The sequence below is a fragment of the Trichomycterus rosablanca genome, chromosome 3, assembly GCF_030014385.1.
Source record: "Trichomycterus rosablanca isolate fTriRos1 chromosome 3, fTriRos1.hap1, whole genome shotgun sequence".
Taxonomy (NCBI): domain Eukaryota; kingdom Metazoa; phylum Chordata; class Actinopteri; order Siluriformes; family Trichomycteridae; genus Trichomycterus; species Trichomycterus rosablanca.
The window spans coordinates 9567823-9591569 of record NC_085990.1 but is presented as its reverse complement, the minus strand read 5'-3'; the positions used below and the strand labels follow the sequence as shown (position 1 = coordinate 9591569).

Sequence of the window (23747 nt, the reverse complement as noted above, 5' to 3'; positions counted from 1 at the left end):
ATGCTCTGAACTTTGCAGCAACAGTTTAGGGAAGGCCCTTTCCTGTTCCAGTATGACCGTTCCTCTGTCTTGCACAGAGTACTGACCTCAGCCCCACTGAACAGCTTTGGAATGAACTATAACATCAATTGAGGCTTTCTTGACCTCATTAGTGTCCAGCCATACAAATGTTTGTTGGACTTAATGGGCACAAATTCCCACAGACATACTTAAGTCTTGTGAGAAGCCGTCTCAGGCTTATGAGTGACTGTAGTTATATGATTTTGTATATAGCTGCTGTATACTCTCACTGTCCATTTTATCAGCTCCACTTACCATATAGAAGCACTTTGTAGTTCTACAATTACTGACTGTAGTGCATCTCTGCATGCTTTGTTTACCCCCTTTCACGCTGTTCTTCAATGGTCAGGACCACTACAGAGCAGGTATTATTTAGGTGGTGGATCATTCTCAGCACTGCAGTGACACTTACATGGTGGTGGTGTGTTAGTGTGTGTTGTGCTGGTATGAGTGGATCAGACACAGCAGCGCTGCTGGAGTTTTTAAATACCGTGTCCACTCACTGTCCACTCTGTTAGACACTCCTACCTAGTTGGTCCACCTTGTAGATGTAAAGTCAGAGACGATCGCTCATCTATTGCTGCTGTTTGAGTTGGTCATCTTCTAGACCTTCATCAGTGGCTGGATGTTTGTGGTTGGTGGGCTATTCTCAGTCCATCAGTGACAGTGAGGTGTTTAAAAACTCCATCAGCATTTCTGTGTCTGATCCACTCATACCAGCACAACACACACTAACACACCACCACCATGTCATTGTCACTGCAGTGCTGAGAATGATCCACCACCTAAATAATACCTGCTCTGTAGTGGTCCTGTGGGGGTCCTGAACATTGAAGAACAGGGTGAAAGGGGCTAACAAAGCATGCAGAGAAACAGATGGACTGCAGTCAGTAATTGTACTACAAAGCGCTTCTATATGGTAAGTGGAGCTGATGAAATGGAGGGGGAGGTGGTTTTAATACTTTGGCTGATATGTTTTTATATTGTTGTCTTATGTGTAAACACAGTTGGGTTGCCAATCATTTTTATTCTACTCTACTTACTTTTGTCCGTTCATCCATCCATCTGTCCATCTTTTTGTCCTAAAATGTCTTATACTGGTCACTCTGTGTTAATACTCTTTCGTTTTGAAATGGGATGTCCAACAAGCTCATGGTCAGATGTCCAAATACTTTTTGCTATATAATGTATTTCATATGACGTATCACAGGCAACCTGTAGAACTAGTATTGACTATTTCTCATGTCCACCCAGACCAGATCTCATCCATGTTTTGTATTAATACAGTTTTACAGTTCTGGCTCTGTGTTGGGAACTGATAAACTGTGTAACATTAAACCCTGTATCAGTGCGTGACACATCACTCTGCAGTAAGTCAGAATTTTTATCATGTAGCGTGGACTAAGCCTTACTGCTTTAGCAAATGAGGATCAGTTCTGGCTCTGTCAGTGGAAAAGGGCACGGCAGGAACTGCTTCATTAGGTGATATGTGCTGTAAAGAAGCTCTGACCGTGACACAGCTGTAATCCGCCCGAGCTTTTGGTTGGATGTGGTTGGTTTTACGAGTCTGATCTACTTTGCCTCTCTAAATTACATTAAATCATACCCCGACTGCTGCCCCTTGTCAGACCGGGGGGCATCTTGTGTATGTGCGTGCGTTACAACAGCCTCATCTGTGCCTATTTTCTCCAGGCGTCGGTCATGTGACCCATCTTCCATCTTTTAATGCTCGGTTTAATTTGGGAAAGTGCTGCGAGATAGATGGTCCCCATTAAAGAGCGTCTCATGTCAAGAAGAGACGCCTACAGCTTCCACAAAGACCCATTTATCCAACTGGCTTGTCTTTTTAAAGAAGCATTACAGAAGATAGTGGAGCTAACCGAGCGTGGCCGGACATACCACACCGCACCACACCACACCGTCCGGGCACAATGGAACATTTTAAAGAAAAAGGGTCCGTCTGGATTTTTTTTTGGGTGGGGGGTGGATGTGAGGGGTCCTGGAGGTTTTTCAGTCATTAGTGTTGCGCATAACATTTTGGACATGATGTATGAGCGTGTGCATTAGCATAATATTGCAGTTAGCTTGTTTATTATCAGTCTGTGGAGGAGTTTGCTTCACACATACACATCCTCAGGCTTTTCCAGTTTTGAATAACATAAAGGAAGATTTGTCCTGAAATGCTAATGTTGCTAATAATGAATTGCCAGGAGGAACTGGCTCTTGTGTATTCATCATAATTTTATAAGAATCCATCCTTTGACGGAACGGCTAATATCCCAACCTGGTTTCGCATATTTACAGTGTGCTAACATCATCTAAAAATGTTGTTTTTATAGTTATTAGGATGAATTACATTCATTGGTGCACAATTTATATTTATATAGTATTTCCTGACCATACTCTTGATGTTCTCCAGTCTTCTGGGAAGGCTTTTTAGATTTTAAGTGTGTCTGTGGGAATTTGGGAAGGCCTGGCTTGCAATCGATAGAATCGAAATGCTCCTATCTAAACCGTCTGGGGTTTCTGTTGTCATATATTGTGCTTTGTAATGCCTGAGATGTTTGGACTGCAGGCTGGCTGATCTAGCACCTGCACTGTTGGACGACAAAGCTACTTTTTGTTGGATGTACAGAATGAGGCGTGGCAGTATCTTGCTAAAACAAGCAGTGACGTCCTTGATGGAAGCACGTGTTTGTATCTCCACTTTTTATTCATTTATTTATTTAATTACACCGATTATCCATAACATTAAAACCACCTCCTTGTTTCTACACTCACTGTCCATTTTATCAGCTCCACTTACCATATAGAAGCACTTTGTAATTCTACAATTACTGACTGTATTCCATCTATTTCTCTACATGCTTTGTTAGCCCCCTTTCATGCTGTTCTTCAATGGTCAGGACTCTCACAGGACCACCACAGAGCAGTTATTATTTGGGTGGTGGATCATTCTCAGCACTGCAGTAACACTGACATTGTGGTGGTGTGTTAGTGTGTGTTGTGCTGGTATGAGTGGATCAGACACAGCAGCGCTGCTGGAGTTTTTAAACACCTCACTGTCACTGCTGGACTGAGAATAGTCCACCAATTAAAAATACCCAGCCAACAGTGCCCGGTGGGCAGCGTCCTGTGACCACTGATGAAGGTCTAAGATGACCAACTCAAACAGCAGTCCATGATTCAGTGCCAGTCACAGTGCAGTTCGTGTTGTGTATTGTGGCAGTTTAACAGTTCAGATACTGGCCTGTTAATCAGAAGGTTAACAGTTTGAGCCCCACCAGTGCCAGTCTTCCTCCTTGTTACTATACAATAATAATTATAATAATAATAATAATAAGGGTGGAACGGTGGCTTGGTGGGTAGCACTGTCGCCTCACAGCAAGAAGGTCCTGGGTTTGATTCCCATGTGAAGCACTCCAGGTCACTCCACTTCTGTTTGGAGATGCATGTTCTCCCCATGTCTGTGTGGGTTACCTCCGGGAGCTCCAGTTTTCATACCACAGTCTAAAGACGTGCAAGTGAGGTGATTTAGAGATACAAAATTGTCCATGACTGTGTTTGATATTAAAGACGTGAACAAATGAATCTTGTGTGACGAGTAACTAAATAAAAGTGTGTAAAATCATAATAAATAATGATGATAATAATAAAAGAGAACGATTTTGGCTTGTACTGTGTGGTAAAAGCTGTGGATAAGCTGATGTGTTTCCTTTCTCTCCATCAGCTGTCTGAACGCCTGCACGTACTGCAAAACCAAGCATGCTAGAGGAGACCTGGCCAGCTACCCCATCGAGGAACTGGTGGAAAGAGCCAGGCAGTCCTTCCAGGGTGAGTCTCTCTTGCTTTGATTTATTCTCTGGCTCGCCGCAGCGGTCCTGCGTCTCGTTTCTCACTGGCCGCCAGATATGAAGAGAGAACATCAGCCAAGACTGATCGACTGCTTGCTTTTCCTCGGGCTGTGCAGAAGTGTGGGTGGCTGGGTTGAAATACTTTGCAAACTATGTCTGTGTTGTGTGAGTGTGTGAGAGTGTTTGAGACCGTGTGTGTGTGTTTGTTTGTGTGTGTGTGTGTGAGTGTGTGTGAGTGTGTGTGTGTGTGTGTGTGTGTGTGTGTGTGTGTTGGATGCTCGGTACAGATGAATGAACAAATTCAAATGTTCTGACCTCAGACCTGTGAAGTCAAGTGTAGGCCAGAAACCAACACATTTGGTTGAACTCCAGTGAACTGCAGTGACACTGACATGGTGGTGGTGTGTTAGTGTGTGTTGTGCTGGTATGACTGGATCAGACACAGCAGCGCTGCTGGAGTTTTTAAACACCATGTCCACTCACTGTCCACTCTATTAGACACTCCTACCTAGTTGGTCCACCTTGTAGATGTAAAGTCAGAGACGGGGCGCTGTTGGCTGGATATTTTTGGTTGGTGGACTATTCTCAGTCCAGCAGTGACAGTGAGGTGTTTAAAAACTCCAGCAGCGCTGCTGTGTCTGATCCACTCATACCAGCACAACACACACTAACACACCACCACCATGTCAGTGTCACTGCAGTGCTGAGAATGATCCACCACCTAAATAATACCTGCTCTGTGGTGGTCCTGTGGGGGTCCTGACCATTGAAGAACAGCATGAAAGGGGGCTAATGAGGCATGCAGAGAAACAGATATACTACAGTCAGTAATTGTAGAACTACAAAGTGCTTCTATGTGGTAAGTAAATGGACAGTGAGTGTAGAAACAAAGAGGTGGTTTTAATGTTTTGCCTGATCAGTGTACAGTACTGTGTTAAGGGCCTTGTTTAATGGCCCAACAGTAGCAACCTGACAGTGGTGGGCTTGATCCAGCGACCCTTTGTTTAGTTGACTAGTACCCTAACCACTAGGCTACAACTGCCCTACGTTTGTGACCTCTGAGCCCCATAAGTGTGTCATAGGTCGGTCAGTTCATGTTTCTGGGACCCATGGAAGTATGCGTGTGATGTTTTCCGTGTGTACTTCCTGTTTGATGCTGTATGGTACAGTATGTGGATGTGTACCAACAGCAGAGGGAAGAGAAACAGAGAAGTACCCAGCAGAAGGAAGAAATGATCAACAGATAGAGAGAAGAGGAACCCACACTCAGTGTAAACACACCGACTTTGTGTTCGAACCGTTCTGATCTGTTGAGGCGTTTTCCGTTCCTCACGGTTGTTTGTGGGAGGTCCGGGACATGGATGTGAGAGAACTGCATGGATGTACAGTATTCTAGGGACGTGCAAGACATCGTTTACTTCTGGCTTAATGTTATTGGCTTCCGCATCACCAGCGTATTGCGAAACGCTGACGAATCAAGTGAATCATCTTGATTGAATCAAATAATCAAAATACATAAATCAATCTGTAATGAATTCGAGGAATCACAACTTGACTGAATCTAATCCTTGTGGTTCAGATAAATCAGTTGAATAGGAATGAAAGTATCCTGAATGAAGATAATTAAATGATGAATCAAACTTTGTGAATCTTTTGAATGATATCAGTCATGTTTCATGAAGCAGACGAATCGTGTGTTGAATGAATCAGGTGGTTCGTGTCTCCAATTAGTTAAATTAATGCACCACATTAAAGAGGATTTAGATAAATCAGATCTGTTTAGAAGAATCATGTCTCTAATGAATCATGAATCAAATGGATTGACGCCCTGCGCCTAGCGTTTCTGTGTGAATCAGACCCACCGCAGCCCTGACCAGGATTACGAGTGGTAGATAACATGTAAAGAAAATGAAATCACACATCCTTTTATTGATGAATCATGTGCTTTAAATGAATCTGTGATGAATCAGATCCCTCCAGTTAGATTACATTTCAGGTGAATCACTTTGGTGAGTCATTTGAATCAAGCTGTAGATGAATCACCTCATGTGCTTTTCATGCATAAAGTACATAAAATTAATACATACAATTTGCAAAGGGAGAAATGTTTCTCTTTATTACCCATTTTCATCATTTACTTCATCCTGATCAGGATTGCTGTGTGCCCGGTTCCACACAGTTAGATAAATAAGTTAGATCACATTTCAAGTGAATCACTTTGGTGAGTCATTTAAATTAAGCTGTAGATGAATCATACATGAATCAAGTACATAACGTTTATACGTACAGTATTTGCAATAGGAACATTTTTTTCTCTTTATTACCCATTTTCATCATTTACTTCATCCTGGTCAGGATTGCTGTGGGCCCGGTTCCATCGGGACACACTCAGCTCAAGACAAGAATCTCCTGGATCGCAGGGCTTTGGCCACCCCCTCAGACATCACCAATCATGTCTGTTTAAAGGCCCGGCGGGTTGATAGCACAGCTGAGTTTCTAACACAGCATAACAGACCACTTTGCCACCCGTGTGTCAATTTTGGTTTTGATATTGCAAACCAAATTACAACTGTACGTTCTTGCACGCACACACTTAATATTTCTGAGTTTTAAGCTGTGTGTGTGTGTGTGTGTGTGTGTGTGTGTGTGTGTGTGTGTGTGTGTGTGTGTGTGTGTGTTTGCTCTTTAAGCTTTGTTCAGCAGCACCTGGATGTAGAATGTAAACATCACTAAATGAAGTACACACACACACACACACACACACACACACACACACAAACACACCTGGTGTGAATAAAACCTCATCTAGTGTAAATGCTGTGTAGCTGCAGACCTGTGGATCAGCAGGTAACACAGTATACAGAAGTCGTTTCAGCCAACAGTTTGGGGAAGGCCACTTTCAGGGCCATGTGCAGGCCATTGGAGTTCCACAACACCAAACTTGCCATGCTATGCCGTTATGAACGTTGCTTTCGCTGCTGTACATGAGTGATACTGTTCGCAGTCAAGCTGGCTTCACGTCAGCATCGGTTTAAGACTGTCGTACCAGAAACCCCCCCAATCAAGGTCGTTTTTGGTCTATATGATCAGCAATAAACTTCGGCCAAACTGTAATGTTCTGACCATGTGAGCTTTACAAACCCACTGTGATGTAAAGCCTGCTTGACTGTGCACAGTGTCACTCTATGGACAAAAGTATTTGGACACCCCTTCTAAATATTGAATTTATATATATATATATATATGTTTCAGCCACTTCAGTTCCTAACAGGTGTAATAAATCATTTATATAAGGGAAATTATTTGCATCCAACTTTGCAGCAACAGTTTAGGGATGGTCCTTACCGGGTCCAGCATGACTGCCCCCTGTGCACAAAGCAAGCTCTATAAAGACATGATGAAATGCTTAATTTAAAGAAACTCCTGACCTCAGCCTCACTGAACAGCTCTGAAATAAACTGTAACATCAACTGAGGCTTTCTTGACCAACAGTGTCCAGCCATACAAATGCACTTTTGACTAAATGGGCCCAAATTCCTACAGACTTACTTCTCGTGAGAAGCCTTCTCAGAAGAGTGACTGTTGTTCTAGCTCAGGGGTGTCAAACTCATTTTCACCGAGGGCCACATCAGCATTATTGTGGCCCTCAAAAGGCCGATTGTAACGTATCCTGCTGTGATTGCAGTCTGCTGTTTTTCTTGGAGGCTGAATTCTGCATTTATATTGTCCTCCTTTACCACAGACGCGGCCTCATAACACAAGAGACGCACTGTTTTCTCTTCCTGAAGCACAAACTTGTTTTCATTTTCATTAAATTTCCTCCTTATGCTTAATTCTCTTACTTATCTTCTTGTACATTTTGGGATCATGTGTAAATATTTCTTAACATCATCTACTGGCAGGATGTGTCACTTTGCAGGTCACAAAATCAGCCTGCATTTTGAGAGATGCAGTTAATGTAGGATTCTACAGTGTATTTTAAGACAATTGTTCTGCCCTCACTAATAGTTTATCCCCCTTGCTCAGCTAGACAGACAGACAGACAGACAGACAGACAGCTCTCTTCAGAATACAGTCGGTTTATTTGCTTCCCAGCTGTGTGATACACTGTGTGCACCAGAATGAAGTAAAAATACAAACAATAAAGAACTTAATACAGTAAAAGCACACAGCTGTAGTGAAGTGTTACATCTGGTACAATATGAGATTTAACCAAACGTAAAATAGCGCTAACGAGTTAGCATTTTGTGTAAAGATACTAATTGCTATAGTAACGGTAACGATTGTATTTAATTACGGTAAATTTGTAACTAAAACGCTGTGATATACTCACTAAACATTTGCAAACAACTGAGAATATAAACGCCACTACTTACAGACGATGCTTTGGTAATATATTACAAGATAATTATTTATATTTATTATTATTGTTTACATTACTACCCGCGTTCTTTTGCCGTAAAAGTCACATGGCTTCTCAGCGAAGGTCAAAGTTAGTTGCCATGACTACGATGTCAACAGTTAAAGGCTTAAAGGCGCAGGTGTCCCATTAAATTATAACTGCGTCTCTGTAACGACTCGAACCATCACAACAATCGTACAGTCGTTTAAGCTCTCGCGGGCCACATCAAATGACGTGGCGGGCCGGATCTGGCCCACGGGCCGTGAGTTTGACACCCCTGTTCTAGCTGATAAGATCACACAGAGGTCACTTTATTTTAATACCATTTGTTTTCCAAATATGATTGTCAACAAGCTCATGGTCAGGTGTCCAAATACTTTTGACCATATACTCTCAGTCACTGGACTGTTGCAAAACTGCCATGTTAGTATAAGTTTGACTTGAGCTGTGCATGTTTTAACTTCTAGGTAAATGAATATCTGAAACTAGTTCATTAAAGGATCAGGAACTTGATACAGGCACACACACACACACACACACACACACACACACACACACAGGTTTGGCTGATTTTCATGACAATGGACAGTTTATGTGTTCAGTTGGCACTGCCAGTCTGTGTTTCCCTGGGAAACCATGCTGCCTTGATCTGACTGAGTAGTTGATAGACGATGATTAGCTCGACTCATTTGACTTTGTTTACTGATGGATGAATAAGTTGTTAAGCAAATCGGCTCGTTTTCCATAAACCGCCGTACTGAACTCAACGACTGGATTTAACTCGGCACAAAGAGCTCATTGTTCCAAGTTTCACTGCCATACGTTTCTCAGAATTCGAGCAGCTGAGCAGCTGAACAGATGAACAGATGAACGTCTGTTACTAAAGCTGCGTTTTGGTCTACAGCAAGTGCACAGAACAACCAACTTGTAGCAATAGTTTCATTAATATTAAGTTGATAATAATCAGCAGGTTCACTGTTTCCTTCAGAACATCTGTAAACCTTTATGGGTCGCACCTAAACATTTATAAATGTCTTTTTGTATTTATTTTAGGCCTTCTTGTATTGATTGTAATGTTGTCTACCTGCACTGCACTGTACTGTCTTGCACTTTTTGTTGCACCTTGGTCCTGGAGGAACGTTGTTTCGTTTCGATATGTACTTGTATATAGCTGAAATGACAATAAAACCTCTCCTGACTCTTGACTAAACCGGACCATCTGTCCTGTAGCAGGTTTCCTCAGTGTCGCTCTCTGGACCTTCATGTAAATTTTTATGCATTTTATCCCTTTTTCCCCCAATATTAGCATTGCCAATTAATCTTCTGTATCTGGGCACCCTGATCGCGTTCAAGGAGGGTGTATTCATCAGACAAACACTCCCTGCACGGCATGGGCTGTCCAACATACTCTTCTTATTCTCCTGTACATTGGTGGATTTGCGCGTGAGGTCAGTCTTGTGCACGGAGAGTCACACACTGATCTCCACATTCCTCCACTACATATAACATAACATTAAAACCACCTCCTTGTTTCTACACTCACTGTCCATTTTATCAGCTCCACTTTGTAGTTTGTAGTTTTTAGCCTGCTTTCACCCTGTTCTTCAATGGTCAGGACTCTCCCAGGACCACCACAGAGCAGGTATTATTTGGGTGGTGGATCATTCTCAGCACTGCAGTGACACTGACATGGTGGTGGTGTGTTAGTGTGTGTTTTGCTGGTATGAGTGGATCAGACACAGCAATGCTGATGGAGTTTCTAAACACCTCACTGTTACTGCTGGACTGAGAATAGTCCACCAACTAAAAATATCCAGCCAACAGTGCCCCGTGGGCAGCGTCCTGTGACCACTGATGAAGGTCTAGAGGATGACCAACTCAAACAGCAGCAATAGATGAGCGATCGTCTCTGACTTTACATCTACAAGGTGGACCAACTAAGTAGGAGTGTCTAACAGAGTGGACAGTGAGTGGACACGGTATTTTAAAAAATCCGGCAGCGCTGCTGTGTCTGATCCACTCATACCAGCACAACACACACTAACACACCACCACCATGTCAGTGTCACTGCAGTGCTGAGAATGATCCACCACCTAAATAATACCTGCTCTGTGTCTATATACAGTGTATCACAAAAGTGAGTACACCCCTCACATTTCTGCAAATATTTTATTATATCTTTTCATGGGACAACACTATAGAACTAAAACTTGGATATAACTTAGAGTAGTCAGTGTACAACTTGTATAGCAGTGTAGATTTACTGTCTTCTGAAAATAACTCAACACACAGCCATTAATGTCTAAATATCTGGCAACATAAGTGAGTACACCCCACAGTGAACATGTCCAAATTGTGCCCAAAGTGTCAATATTTTGTGTGACCACCATTATTATCCAGCACTGCCTTAACCCTCCTGGGCATGGAATTCACCAGAGCTGCACAGGTTGCTACTGGAATCCTCTTCCACTCCTCCATGATGACATCACGGAGCTGGTGGATGTTAGACACCTTGAACTCCTCCACCTTCCACTTGAGGATGCACCACAGGTGCTCAATTGGGTTTAGTCCATCACCTTTACCTTCAGCTTCCTCAGCAAGGCAGTTGTCATCTTGGAGGTTGTGTTTGGGGTCGTTATCCTGTTGGAAAACTGCCATGAGGCCCAGTTTTCGAAGGGAGGGGATCATGCTCTGTTTCAGAATGTCACAGTACATGTTGGAATTCATGTTTCCCTCAATGAACTGCAGCTCCCCAGTGCCAGCAACACTCATGCAGCCCAAGACCATGATGCTACCACCACCATGCATGACTGTAGGCAAGATACAGTTGTCTCGGTACTTCTCACCAGGGCGCCGCCACACATGCTGGACACCATCTGAGCCAAACAAGTTTATCTTGGTCTCGTCAGACCACAGGGCATTCCAGTAATCCATGTTCTTGGACTGCTTGTCTTCAGCAAACTGTTTGCGGGATTTCTTGTGCGTCAGCTTCCTTCTGGGATGACGACCATGCAGACCGAGTTGATGCAGTGTGCGGCGTATGGTCTGAGCACTGACAGGCTGACCTCCCACGTCTTCAACCTCTCTGCAGCAATGCTGGCAGCACTCATGTGTCTATTTTTTAAAGCCAACCTCTGGATATGACGCCGAACACGTTGACTCAACTTCTTTGGTCGACCCTGGCGAAGCCTCTTCCGAGTGGAACCTGTCCTGGAAAACCGCTGTATGACCTTGGCCACCATGCTGTAGCTCAGTTTCAGGGTGTTAGCAATCTTCTTATAGCCCAGGCCATCTTTGTGGAGAGCAACAATTCTATTTCTCACATCCTCAGAGAGTTCTTTGCCATGAGGTGCCATGTTGAATATCCAGTGGCCAGTATGAGAGAATTGTACCCAAAACACCAAATTTAACAGCCCTGCTCCCCATTCACACCTGGGACCTTGACACATGACACCAGGGAGGGACAACGACACATTTGGGCACAATTTGGACATGTTCACTGTGGGGTGTACTGACTTATGTTGCCAGCTATTTAGACATTAATGGCTGTGTGTTGAGTTATTTTCAGAAGACAGTAAATCTACACTGCTATACAAGCTGTACACTGACTACTCTAAGTTATATCCAAGTTTCATGTCTATAGTGTTGTCCCATGAAAAGATATAATGAAATATTTGCAGAAATGTGAGGGGTGTACTCACTTTTGTGATACACTGTATAATTATGTTATATATAGTTAAATTATTTTGTTTTTAAACTATATAAATTCTCACGTGAACCCAACCTTAATTGCACCACCTCTTTTTCCACCCGATCAGCAAAGTTAGAGCTGAAACAACTGTGTACTTGTGTTATGAGAGTTTGGACTGAGCGTAATTCCCGAACCGAACACGCCCAGCCGGTCGTTGATGAAGTGGAAATGAAATTTCCTTAATTCTCCCCCGCTGTGTCCAACACTCCATGATCCACAGGCTTAACTTCATCCAGGTCCACGTTTCCCTCCACAATTAACCACTCGCCCACTGATTTATAACTCTCCTGTATTTTCTCCCCTCCTTCACTCGGTGTTTTTCTCCCTCGCCGTCCCGCACCATCTGTTTTTCTGTGAAATGCTAATAAAATTCCACATTAATTAGCGAACAGTGGGAGGCCGATTGCTGCGCTCTACCGCTCCGCTTCCATATGTGAGGAGTTCCATAGATCCGTGCCGAACGGCGTCGGCTTTTCATCAGCATCGCTCACATCTATCCCTCCATCTCTGCCTCTCTGTCTCTCAAAGCCAGAGCTTCTTTCTGAACTCCCTGCTCATTTTTGTTTCGTATGCAGACTAATCCAGACGGCTTTATCTCACCGGGTTTGATCCTTGCAGCTGTACTACGGCTGATGAGCATTTAATCCTGGCCGTCCTTTTAGTGAAGATCACTGTTTGGAAACTTGCTCAAGGTTGTTTGAGTAGGAAAAGTTCTAGTTCTGGGAGTAAGGGGACAGATACTAGTACCAGTGTTCTCAACTGGAATTTTTTGCAAGATAGCTATTGGATGCCCTGGAGGATGTGAACAAATAATCGTGAAGTTCCTCCCCTGTTGACTGGCTTCTCTGAGGTTGAGAGTTATTGAGGTTGGAAGTTTCTCTAAGATTGGGAGTCATTGAGGTGGAATCATGTTAAAAGCTTCTCAGAGGTTGAGAGTTATTGAGGTTGGAAGTTTCTCTAAGATTGGGAGTCATTGAGGTGGAATCATGTTGGAAGCTTCTCAGAGGTTGAGAGTTATTGAGGTTGGAAGTTTCTCTAAGATTGGGAGTCATTGAGGTGGAATCACGTTGCAAGCTTCTCTGAGGTTGAGAGTTATTGAGGTAGATTTATGTTGGAAGCTTCTCTGAGGTTGAGATGAATTCATGTTGGAAGCTTCTCTAAGGTTGATGGAGATTCATGTTGGAAGCTTCTCTGAGGTTGAGGTGGATTCATGTTGGAAGCTTCTCTGAGGTTGAGGTGTATTCATGTTGGAAGCTTCCCTGAGGTTGAAAGTCATTCAGGTAGATTCATGTTGGAAGCTTCTCTGAGGTTAAGAGTTATTGAGGTAGATTAATGTTGGAAGCTTCTCTGAGGTTGAGAGTCATTAAGGTGGATTCATGTTGGAAGCTTCTCTGAGGTTGAGAGTCATTAAGGTGGATTCATGTTGGAAGCTTCTCTGAGGTTGAGAGTCATTAAGGTGGATTTATGATGGAAGCTTCTCTGAGGTTGAGTTGTTGAGGTAGATTCATGTTTAATGCTCTGATGTTGAGAGTCACTGAGGTAGATTCATGTTGGGAGCTTCTCTGAGGTTGAGGTAGATTCATGTTGGGAGCTTCTCTGAGGTTGAGGTAGATTCATGTTGGGAGCTTCTCTGAGGTTGAGAGTTATTGAGGTAGATTCATGTTTGAAGCTTCTCTGAGGTTAAGAGTCATTGAGGTAGATTAATGTTGGAAGCTTCTCTGAGGTTGAGAGTCATTGAGGTTGAGAGTTATTGAGGTAGATTCATGTTTGAAGCTCTGAGGTTGAAAGTTATTGAGGTAGATTTATGTTGGAAGCTTCTCTGAGGTTGGAAGTTATTGAGGTAGATTCATGTTTGAATCTCTGAGGTTGAGGTTCACTGAGATGGATTTATGTTGGAAGCTTCTCCGAGGTTGAGGTAGATTCATGTTGGAAGCTTCTCTGAGGTTGAGAGTTATTAAGGTAGATTCATGTTTGAATCTCTGAGGTTGAGAGTCACTGAGATGGATTTATGTTGGAAGCTTCTCTGAGGTTGAGGTAGATTCATGTTGGAAGCTTCTCTGAGGGTTTTCAAACAAGATGCCTAACAATCTTATGGTTTGGTGTGTGTGCTTGCCGTCTTGCTGTGCTGCTGATGTGAACTCAGCATGTGAGTCCAGCCAAGTTCAGTCAGGGTAAATGTGTGCATGCACACACACACACAGTCAAAATAGGTCAGTGTTTATACATTCCTGCTCAGCACTAAATGAGAACAGTGTAGCAAAGGTGTGTGTGTGTGTGTGTGTGTGTGTGTGTGTGTGTGTGTGAGAGAGAGAGAGAGAAAGCATGGATGAAGAATTCCAGATGTTATACCAACAAACACAAACCTTCTTGTCACACACGAACACACTGAATGCTGAACAGCCTGTTTTTGGTGCCAGGCAGGCTGCTTTAGGCTTGTAAGTATTTGCTGATCTGGATATGAAGGGTTTGAACAGAAAGGTCCAAGACCTAAAAACATCCAGTGAGCGGCAGTTCTGCTGTTCTTGTTAAGGAGAGGTTACAGGTGAATGACCACACTGGAAAACATGCTGAACGTACAACTGCAGAAGACAACACCAGATTCCACTCCTGTCGGACAAGAACATGAATGTGAGGCTACAGTGGGCAGATTGGAAATACCTTGCCTCCAACTGTGTGACAACAATTTGGGGAAGGCCCTTTCCTGTCCCATCATGACTGTGCCCCTGTACACAAAACAATGCCATTAATATGTTTTTGAGAAATTTTAGTGGATGTATTGGACGTCTGGAAAAAAGGTTTGGCACAGTGGGAGCAGTGGTACAGTGGGTGTAGATGGTGTAGTGGGTGTTGTGGGTGTAGAGGGTGTAGTGGACGCAGTGGGTGTAGTGGGTGCAGAGGGTTCAGTAGATGCATTGGGTGCAGTGGCTGTAGCGGGTGTAGTGGGTTCAGTGGATGCATTGGGTGCAGTGGGAGCAGTAAGTATAGTGGGTTCAGTGGATGCATTGGGTGCAGTGGCTGTAGCGGGTGTAGTGGGTTCAGTGGATGCATTGGGTGCAGTAAGTATAGTGGGTTCAGTGGATGCATTGGGTGCAGTGGCTGTAGCGGGTGTAGTGGGTTCAGTGGATGCATTGGGTGCAGTAAGTATAGTGGGTTCAGTGGATGCATTGGGTGCAGTGGCTGTGGCGGGTGTAGTGGGTTCAGTGGATGCATTGGGTGCAGTAAGTATAGTGGGTTCAGTGGATGCATTGGGTGCAGTGGCTGTGGCGGGTGTAATGGGTTTAGTGGACGCATTGGGTGCAGTGGACATAATGGTTGTAGTGAGTTCAGCGGACGCATTGGGTGCAGTGGAAGCAGTAAGTATAGTGGGTTCAGTGGATGCATTGGGTGCAGTGGACATAATGGTGTAGTGGGTTCAGTGGATGCATTGGGTGCAGTGACTGTAGCGGGTGTAGTGGGTTCAGTGGATGCATTGGGTGCAGTGGGAGCAGTAAGTGTAGTGGGTTCAGTGGATGCATTGGGTGCAGTGGAAGCAGTAAGTATACAGTCCCTGACAGAAGTCTTGTCGCTTATCCAAGTTGTAGGAACAACAAATAATAACTTGACTTGTAGTTGATCAATTGAAATCAGAACTGGCTTATATGAAAGGCAAAGCCCTCTAGATTATGCTTATTATACCAAAAGAAAGTTTTGTATCATTCATTGAGTTTTATCATTTAATTAGGACAGAAAGGTCAGATTTTGCTTGGACATGAGTCTTGTCGTATACAAAAATAATGTTGAAATTATACATATACTTTATTTTGAATACACAAACATGCTACAATAACATTAGAACATAAAGTCATGGTTCCTTGGAAAAAATAATTAATATTGTGTATGACTTCCATGGGCTTGGAGGACTGCATCCATACGTCTTGGCAATGACTCAAATAACTTATTGATGAAGTCATCTGGAATGGCAAAGAAAGCAGTCTTGCAGGACTCCCAGAGTTCAACAAGATTTTTTGGTTTCATCTTCCAAGCCTCCTCCTTCATCTTACCCCAGACTTGCTCAATAATGTTCATGTCTGGTGACTGGGCTGGCCAATCCTGGAGCACCTTGATCCTCTTTGCTTTCAGGAACTTTGATGTGGATGCTGAAGTATGAGAAGGAGCACCATCCTGCTGAAGAATTTGCCCTCTCTTGTGGTTTGGAATGTAATGGGCAGCAAGAATGTCTTGATACTTCAGGCTGTTGATGTTGCCATCCACTCTGCAGAGCTCTCGGACACCCCCATACTGGATGTAAACCCAAACCATGATTTTTCCTCCACCAAACTTGACTGTTTTCTGGGTGAATCTTGGGTCCATGCGGGTTCCAACAGGTCTTCTGCAGTATTTGCGGCGATTGGGATGCAGTTCAATGGATGATTCATCAGAAAAATCAACCTTCTGCCACTTTTCCACTGTCCATCCTTTCTGCAAGCTGTGGGCCTTGGCAAATGCGACACGATTTTTTTTTTGTCTTCTGTTTAATGCTGGTTTCTGAGCACTAATTCGGCCATGAAGACCACTGCGTGAAAGAATTCGACAAACTGTTCTTGTAGATACAGTGTTTTCTGGTGACCAGTTCTCATGTAGCTCCGCTGCAGTTGAAAAAGGGCTGGCCCTAGACTGTCGAAGCAACAAACGGTCCTCTCGAACAGTTGTCTTAAGGGGTCTGCCTGACCTGGGCTTGTCATGAACGTCCCCAGTTTCTTGAAATCTTTTTCTTATTCTCTCCACTTGACGTTTGGATACATTAAAGATGTCTGCCACCTCAGCAGCAGACTTGGTCTGCAAGGTCTTGATGATCAGCACTTTGGTTTGTGGTTGAATCTTTGGCATGTTGTCAGAGGTCAGGCTGCACTTCACATGAAAGTCTGGTGTGCTGGGGTTCTTTTTATACACACCTGGGAATGTGTTAATTACATTATTTGTCCCAGGTGAAGCTCTAATCTGTGATTGGTTGAATCATTTGAAGGCACGACAAGACTTTTGTCCTTGCAAAAACAGATGTTATGGGCTTTACCAAGCTGTGGACATCAGGACACTTTTTGACAGTTTCATTTTGCACCCAGTTATTAATGTGAAAGCTCTTGACATTAAAGTGAACCATTTATTGTAACAATTGATTGATTACAAATAAAGTTATATACCATTTTAAGTTACTATGTCCTTACGCGACAAGACTTCTGTCAGGGACTGTAGTGGGTTCAGTGGATGCATTGGGTGCAGTGGGAGCAGTAAGTATAGTGGGTTCAGTGGATGCATTGGGTGCATTGGGAGCAGTAAGTGTAGTGGGTTCAGTGGATGCATTGGGTGCAGTGGGAGCAGTAAGTGTAGTGGGTTCAGTGGATGCATTGGGTGCAGTGGGAGCAGTAAGTATAGTGGGTTCAGTGGATGCATTGGGTGCAGTGGGAGCAGTAAGTGTAGTGGGTTCAGTGGATGCATTGGGTGCAGTGGGAGCAGTAAGTGTAGTGGGTTCAGTGGATGCATTGGGTGCAGTGGGAGCAGTGGGAGCAGTAAGTATAGTGGGTTCAGTGGATGCATTGGGTGCATTGGGAGCAGTAAGTGTAGTGGGTTCAGTGGATGCATTGGGTGCAGTGGAAGCAGTAAGTATAGTGGGTTCAGTGGATGCATTGGGTGCAGTGGGAGCAGTAAGTATAGTGGGTTCAGTGGATGCATTGGGTGCATTAGGAGCAGTAAGTGTAGTGGGTTCAGTGGATGCATTGGGTGCAGTGGCTGTAGCGGGTGTAGTGGGTTCAGTGGATGCATTAGGTGCAGTGGGAGCAGTAAATGTAGTGGGTTCAGTGGATGCATTGGGAGCAGTAAGTGTAGTGGGTTCAGTGGATGCATTGGGTGCAGTGGCTGTAGCAGGTGTAGTGGGTTCAGTGGATGCATTGGGTGCAGTGGATGTAATGGTTTAGTGGGTTCAGTGGATGCATTGGGTGCATTGGGAGCAGTAAGTGTAGTGGGTTCAGTGGATGCATTGGGTGCAGTGGATGTAATGGTTTAGTGGGTTCAGTGGATGCATTGGGTGCAGTGGATGTAATGGTTTAGTGGGTTCAGTGGATGCATTGGGTGCATTGGGAGCAGTAAGTGTAGTGGGTTCAGTGGATGCATTGGGTGCAGTGGCTGTAGCGGGTGTAGTGGGTTCAGTGGATGCATTGGGTGCAGTGGGAGCAGTAAGTATAGTAGGTTCAGTGGATGCATTGGGTGCATTGGGAGCAGTAAGTGTAGTGGGTTCAGTGGATGCATTGGGTGCAGTGGGAGCAGTAAGTGTAGTGGGTTCAGTGGATGCATTGGGTGCAGTGGGAGCAGTAAGTGTAGTGGGTTCAGTGGATGCATTGGGTGCAGTGGGAGCAGTAAGTGTAGTGGGTTCAGTGGATGCATTGGGTGCAGTGGGAGCAGTAAGTGTAGTGGGTTCAGTGGATGCATTGGGTGCAGTGGGAGCAGTAAGTGTAGGGTTCAGTGGATGCATTGGGTGCAGTGGGAGCAGTAAGTATAGTGGGTTCAGTGGATGCATTGGGTGCATTGGGAGCAGTAAGTGTAGTGGGTTCAGTGGATGCATTGGGTGCAGTGGGAGCAGTAAGTGTAGTGGGTTCAGTGGATGCATTGGGTGCAGTGGGAGCAGTAAGTATAGTCGGTTCAGTGGATGCATTGGGTGCAGTGGGAGCAGTAAGTACAGTGTATCACAAAAGTGAGTACACCCCTCACATTTCTGCAGATATTTAAGTATATCTTTTCATGGGACAACACTGACAAAATGACACTTTGACACAATGAAAAGTAGTCTGTGTGCAGCTTATATAACAGTGTAAATTTATTCTTCCCTCAAAATAACTCAATATACAGCCATTAATGTCTAAACCACCGGCAACAAAAGTGAGTACACCCCTAAGAGACTACACCCCTAAATGTCCAAATTGAGCACTGCTTGTCATTTTCCCTCCAAAATGTCATGTGACTCGTTAGTGTTACTAGGTCTCAGGTGTGCATAGGGAGCAGGTGTGTTCAATTTAGTAGTACAGCTCTCACACTCTCTCATACTGGTCACTGAAAGTTCCAACATTGCACCTCATGGCAAAGAACTCTCTGAGGATCTTAAAAGACGAATTGTTGCGCTACATGAAGATGGCCAAGGCTACAAGAAGATTGCCAACACCCTGAAACTGAGCTGCAGCACAGTGGCCAAGATCATCCAGCGTTTTAAAAGAGCAGGGTCCACTCAGAACAGACCTCGCGTTGGTCGTCCAAAGAAGCTGAGTGCACGTGCTCAGCGTCACATCCAACTGCTGTCTTTGAAAGATAGGCGCAGGAGTGCTGTCAGCATTGCTGCAGAGATTGAAAAGGTGGGGGGTCAGCCTGTCAGTGCTCAGACCATACGCCGCACACTACATCAAATTGGTCTGCATGGCTGTCACCCCAGAAGGAAGCCTCTTCTGAAGTCTCTACACAAAAAAGCCCGCAAACAGTTTGCTGAAGACATGTCAACAAAGGACATGGATTACTGGAACCATGTCCTATGGTCTGATGAGACCAAGATTAATTTGTTTGGTTCAGATGGTCTCAAGCATGTGTGGCGGCAATCAGGTGAGGAGTACAAAGATAAGTGTGTCATGCCTACAGTCAAGCATGGTGGTGCGAATGCCATGGTCTGGGGCTGCATGAGTGCAGCAGGTGTTGGGGAGTTACATTTCATTGAGGGACACATGAACTCCAATATGTACTGTGAAATACTGAAGCAGAGCATGATCCCCTCCCTCCGGAAACTGGGTCGCAGGGCAGTGTTCCAGCATGATAATGACCCCAAACACACCTCTAAGACGACCACTGCTTTATTGAAGAGGCTGAGGGTAAAGGTGATGGACTGGCCAAGCATGTCTCCAGACCTAAACCCAATAGAACATCTTTGGGGCATCCTCAAGCGAAAGGTGGAGGAGCGCAAAGTCTCGAATATCCGCCAGCTCCGTGATGTCGTCATGGAGGAGTGGAAAAGCATTCCAGTGGCAACCTGTGAAGCTCTGGTAAACTCCATGCCCAGGAGAGTTAAGGCAGTTCTGGGAAATAATGGTGGCCACACAAAATATTGACACTTCAGGAACTTTCACTAAGGGGTGTACTCACTTTTGTTGCCGGTGGTTTAGACATTAATGGCTGTATATTGAGTTATTTTGAGGGAAGAATAAATTTACACTGTTATATAAGCTGCACACAGACTACTTTTCATTGTGTCAAAGTGTCATTTTGTCAGTGTTGTCCCATGAAAAGATATACTTAAATATCTGCAGAAATGTGAGGGGTGTACTCACTTTTGTGATACACTGTATAGTGGGTTCAGTGGATGCATTGGGTGCAGTGGGAGCAGTAAGTATAGTGGGTTCAGTGGATGCATTGGGTGCAGTGGGAGCAGTAAGTGTAGTGGGTTCAGTGGATGCAGTGGATGCATTGGGTGCAGTGGGAGCAGTAAGTATAGTGGGTTCAGTGGATGCATTGGGTGCATTGGGAGCAGTAAGTGTAGTGGGTTCAGTGGATGCATTGGGTGCAGTGGCTGTAGCGGGTGTAGTGGGTTCAGTGGATGCATTGGGTGCAGTGGGAGCAGTAAGTGTAGTGTAGTGGGTTCAGTGGATGCATTGGGTGCATTGGGAGCAGTAAGTGTAGTGGGTTCAGTGGATGCATTGGGTGCAGTGGCTGTAGTGGGTTCAGTGGATGCATTGGGTGCAGTGGATGTAATGGTTTAGTGGGTTCAGTGGATGCATTGGGTGCAGTGGATGTAATGGTTTAGTGGGTTCAGTGGATGCATTGGGTGCAGTGGATGTAATGGTTTAGTGGGTTCAGTGGATGCATTGGGTGCAGTGGATGTAATGGTTTAGTGGGTTCAGTGGATGCATTGGGTGCAGTGGGAGCAGTAAGTATAGTGGGTTCAGTGGATGCATTGGGTGCAGTGGGAGCAGTAAGTATAGTGGGTTCAGTGGATGCATTGGGTGCAGTGGGAGCAGTAAGTGTAGTGGGTTCAGTGGATGCAGTGGATGCATTGGGTGCAGTGGGAGCAGTAAGTATAGTGGGTTCAGTGGATGCATTGGGTGCATTGGGAGCAGTAAGTGTAGTGGGTTCAGTGGATGCATTGGGTGCAGTGGCTGTAGCGGGTGTAGTGGGTTCAGTGGATGCATTGGGTGCAGTGGGAGCAGTAAGTGTAGTGTAGTGGGTTCAGTGGATGCATTGGGTGCATTGGGAGCAGTAAGTGTAGTGGGTTCAGTGGATGCATTGGGTGCAGTGGCTGTAGTGGGTTCAGTGGATGCATTGGGTGCAGTGGATGTAATGGTTTAGTGGGTTCAGTGGATGCATTGGGTGCAGTGGATGTAATGGTTTAGTGGGTTCAGTGGATGCATTGGGTGCAGTGGATGTAATGGTTTAGTGGGTTCAGTGGATGCATTGGGTGCAGTGGATGTAATGGTTTAGTGGGTTCAGTGGATGCATTGGGTGCAGTGGGAGCAGTAAGTATAGTGGGTTCAGTGGATGCATTGGGTGCAGTGGGAGCAGTAAGTGTAGTGGGTTCAGTGGATGCATTGGGTGCAGTGGGAGCAGTAAGTATAGTGGGTTCAGTGGATGCATTGGGTGCATTGGGAGCAGTAAGTGTAGTGGGTTCAGTGGATGCATTGGGAGCAGTAAGTGTAGTGGGTTCAGTGGATGCATTGGGTGCAGTGGCTGTAGCGGGTGTAGTGGGTTCAGTGGATGCATTGGGTGCAGTGGGAGCAGTAAGTGTAGTGGGTTCAGTGGATGCATTGGGTGCATTGGGAGCAGTAAGTGTAGTGGGTTCAGTGGATGCATTGGGTGCAGTGGGAGCAGTAAGTGTAGTGGGTTCAGTGGATGCATTGGGTGCAGTGGGAGCAGTAAGTGTAGTGGGTTCAGTGGATGCATTGGGTGCATTGGGAGCAGTAAGTGTAGTGGGTTCAGTGGATGCATTGGGTGCAGTGGGAGCAGTAAGTATAGTGGGTTCAGTGGATGCATTGGGTGCAGTGGGAGCAGTAAGTATAGTGGGTTCAGTGGATGCATTGGGTGCAGTGGGAGCAGTAAGTATAGTGAGTTCAGTGGATGCATTGGGTGCAGTGGGAGCAGTAAGTATAGTGGGTTCAGTGGATGCATTGGGTGCAGTGGCTGTAGCGGGTGTAGTGGGATTTAGTGGATGCATTGGGTGCATTGGGAGCAGTAAGTGTAGTGGGTTCAGTGGATGCATTGGGTGCAGTGGCTGTAGCGGGTGTAGTGGGTTCAGTGGATGCATTGGGTGCAGTGGGAGCAGTAAGTGTAGTGGGTTCAGTGGATGCATTGGGTGCAGTGGGAGCAGTAAGTGTAGTGGGTTCAGTGGATGCATTGGGTGCAGTGGCTGTAGTGGGTGTAGTGGGTTCAGTGGATGCATTGGGTGCAGTGGATGTAATGGTTTAGTGGGTTCAGTGGATGCATTGGGTGCAGTGGCTGTAGCGGGTGTAGTGGGTTTACTTGATGCATTGGGTGCAGTGGACATAATGGTGTAGTGGGTTCAGTGCGTTGGGTGCAGTGGCAGATGTGGGACTTAAACCTGCCACCTTCTGATCACTAGTCCAGTATATTAACCAATGTGCTACCACTGTGTCAATGTGAGGAGATTTATAAAATGTGCCTGTGTGTGTCTGTGTGTCTGTGTGTGTGTCTGTCTGTGTGTGTGTGTGTCTCTGTGTGTGTGTGTGTGTGTCTGTGTGTGTGTGTGTGTGTGCCCACCTGCCTGTGTGTGCCAGACGAGCACACTTATGAGAGTGTGTTGATAGAAGTGTACAGAAACAATAAGGACAGTAGCTGAACCTGTGTCCACTCAGTGTCATGAATGGTTTATATAGCACAGTAGTGAACTCAGAGGGTGAAGTACTGGATTAATGATCAGGAGGTTGTCGGTTCAAGCCCCAGCACTGCCAAGTCGGGCCACTGTTGGGCCCTTAAGCAGGGCCTTTAACCCTCAATTGCTGTCATTGTATCTGTCGCAATTGTGAGTCACTTTGATACTCCTCATAATTACTGACTTCAGATGGAAAAGCAGTAAAGTTTGTGGGAACAGTTTGGGGAAGGTCCTGTCCCGTCTCATCATGACCGTGCCCTGTGGCATGATTTGGCTTTGTTTTTGGATGAATTGGTTTGAAAACACAGTTTTTGGAATGGTTGGTTGGTGTCCACATAATTTTGGACATATTGTGTACAAACCTGATGTCCAGTTTCTGACCTTCCACGTGCACACAGGCGTCCTAACCCTTCAGATACCACCATAAATCTGTAATGGCGCCCCCCCCCCCCAGGTGGTCGACAGTAACCCGAGCAGGTGCAGTAGCGGTCGTATCCCGAATCCTCTCCCGGTTCTCTCGGTGCCCGGGCACCGAGACAGACAGATGGTCCCTTTTCGCCTTCAGCAATTCACCCTAAAACACGACTGAAGATACGCTCCTGATTTCAATTACCAGAGGACATGGTGGTCACACAAGTCTCAAGCACACGGACTGACCAGCAATAAGAAGAAAACATGTTTCATTTTGGATCTTTCCTGAGGGACGAGCGATCGTTAGTGAAGAAAAGACCAACAAATGAATCTCACAAAGAAAACGTCCTCGTCTCCATCACGTCTCCATCAGTGGAGCTCAA

At 45.1% G+C, this 23747-nt stretch overlaps 1 protein-coding gene across 3 annotated transcripts in view; it reads left to right on the top strand.

Annotated features, from left to right (window-relative positions):
* The window catches only part of cdkal1 (CDK5 regulatory subunit associated protein 1-like 1), a 350733-nt gene that overhangs the window by 149961 nt on the left and 177025 nt on the right, over nucleotides 1-23747 (top strand). For all 3 annotated transcript variants that reach the window (XM_062991809.1, XM_062991808.1, XM_062991810.1), the window contains exon 8: nucleotides 3791-3894. In XM_062991809.1, coding sequence (XP_062847879.1) covers nucleotides 3791-3894 — 104 coding nt within the window. The remainder of the gene's footprint in view (nucleotides 1-3790; nucleotides 3895-23747) is intronic.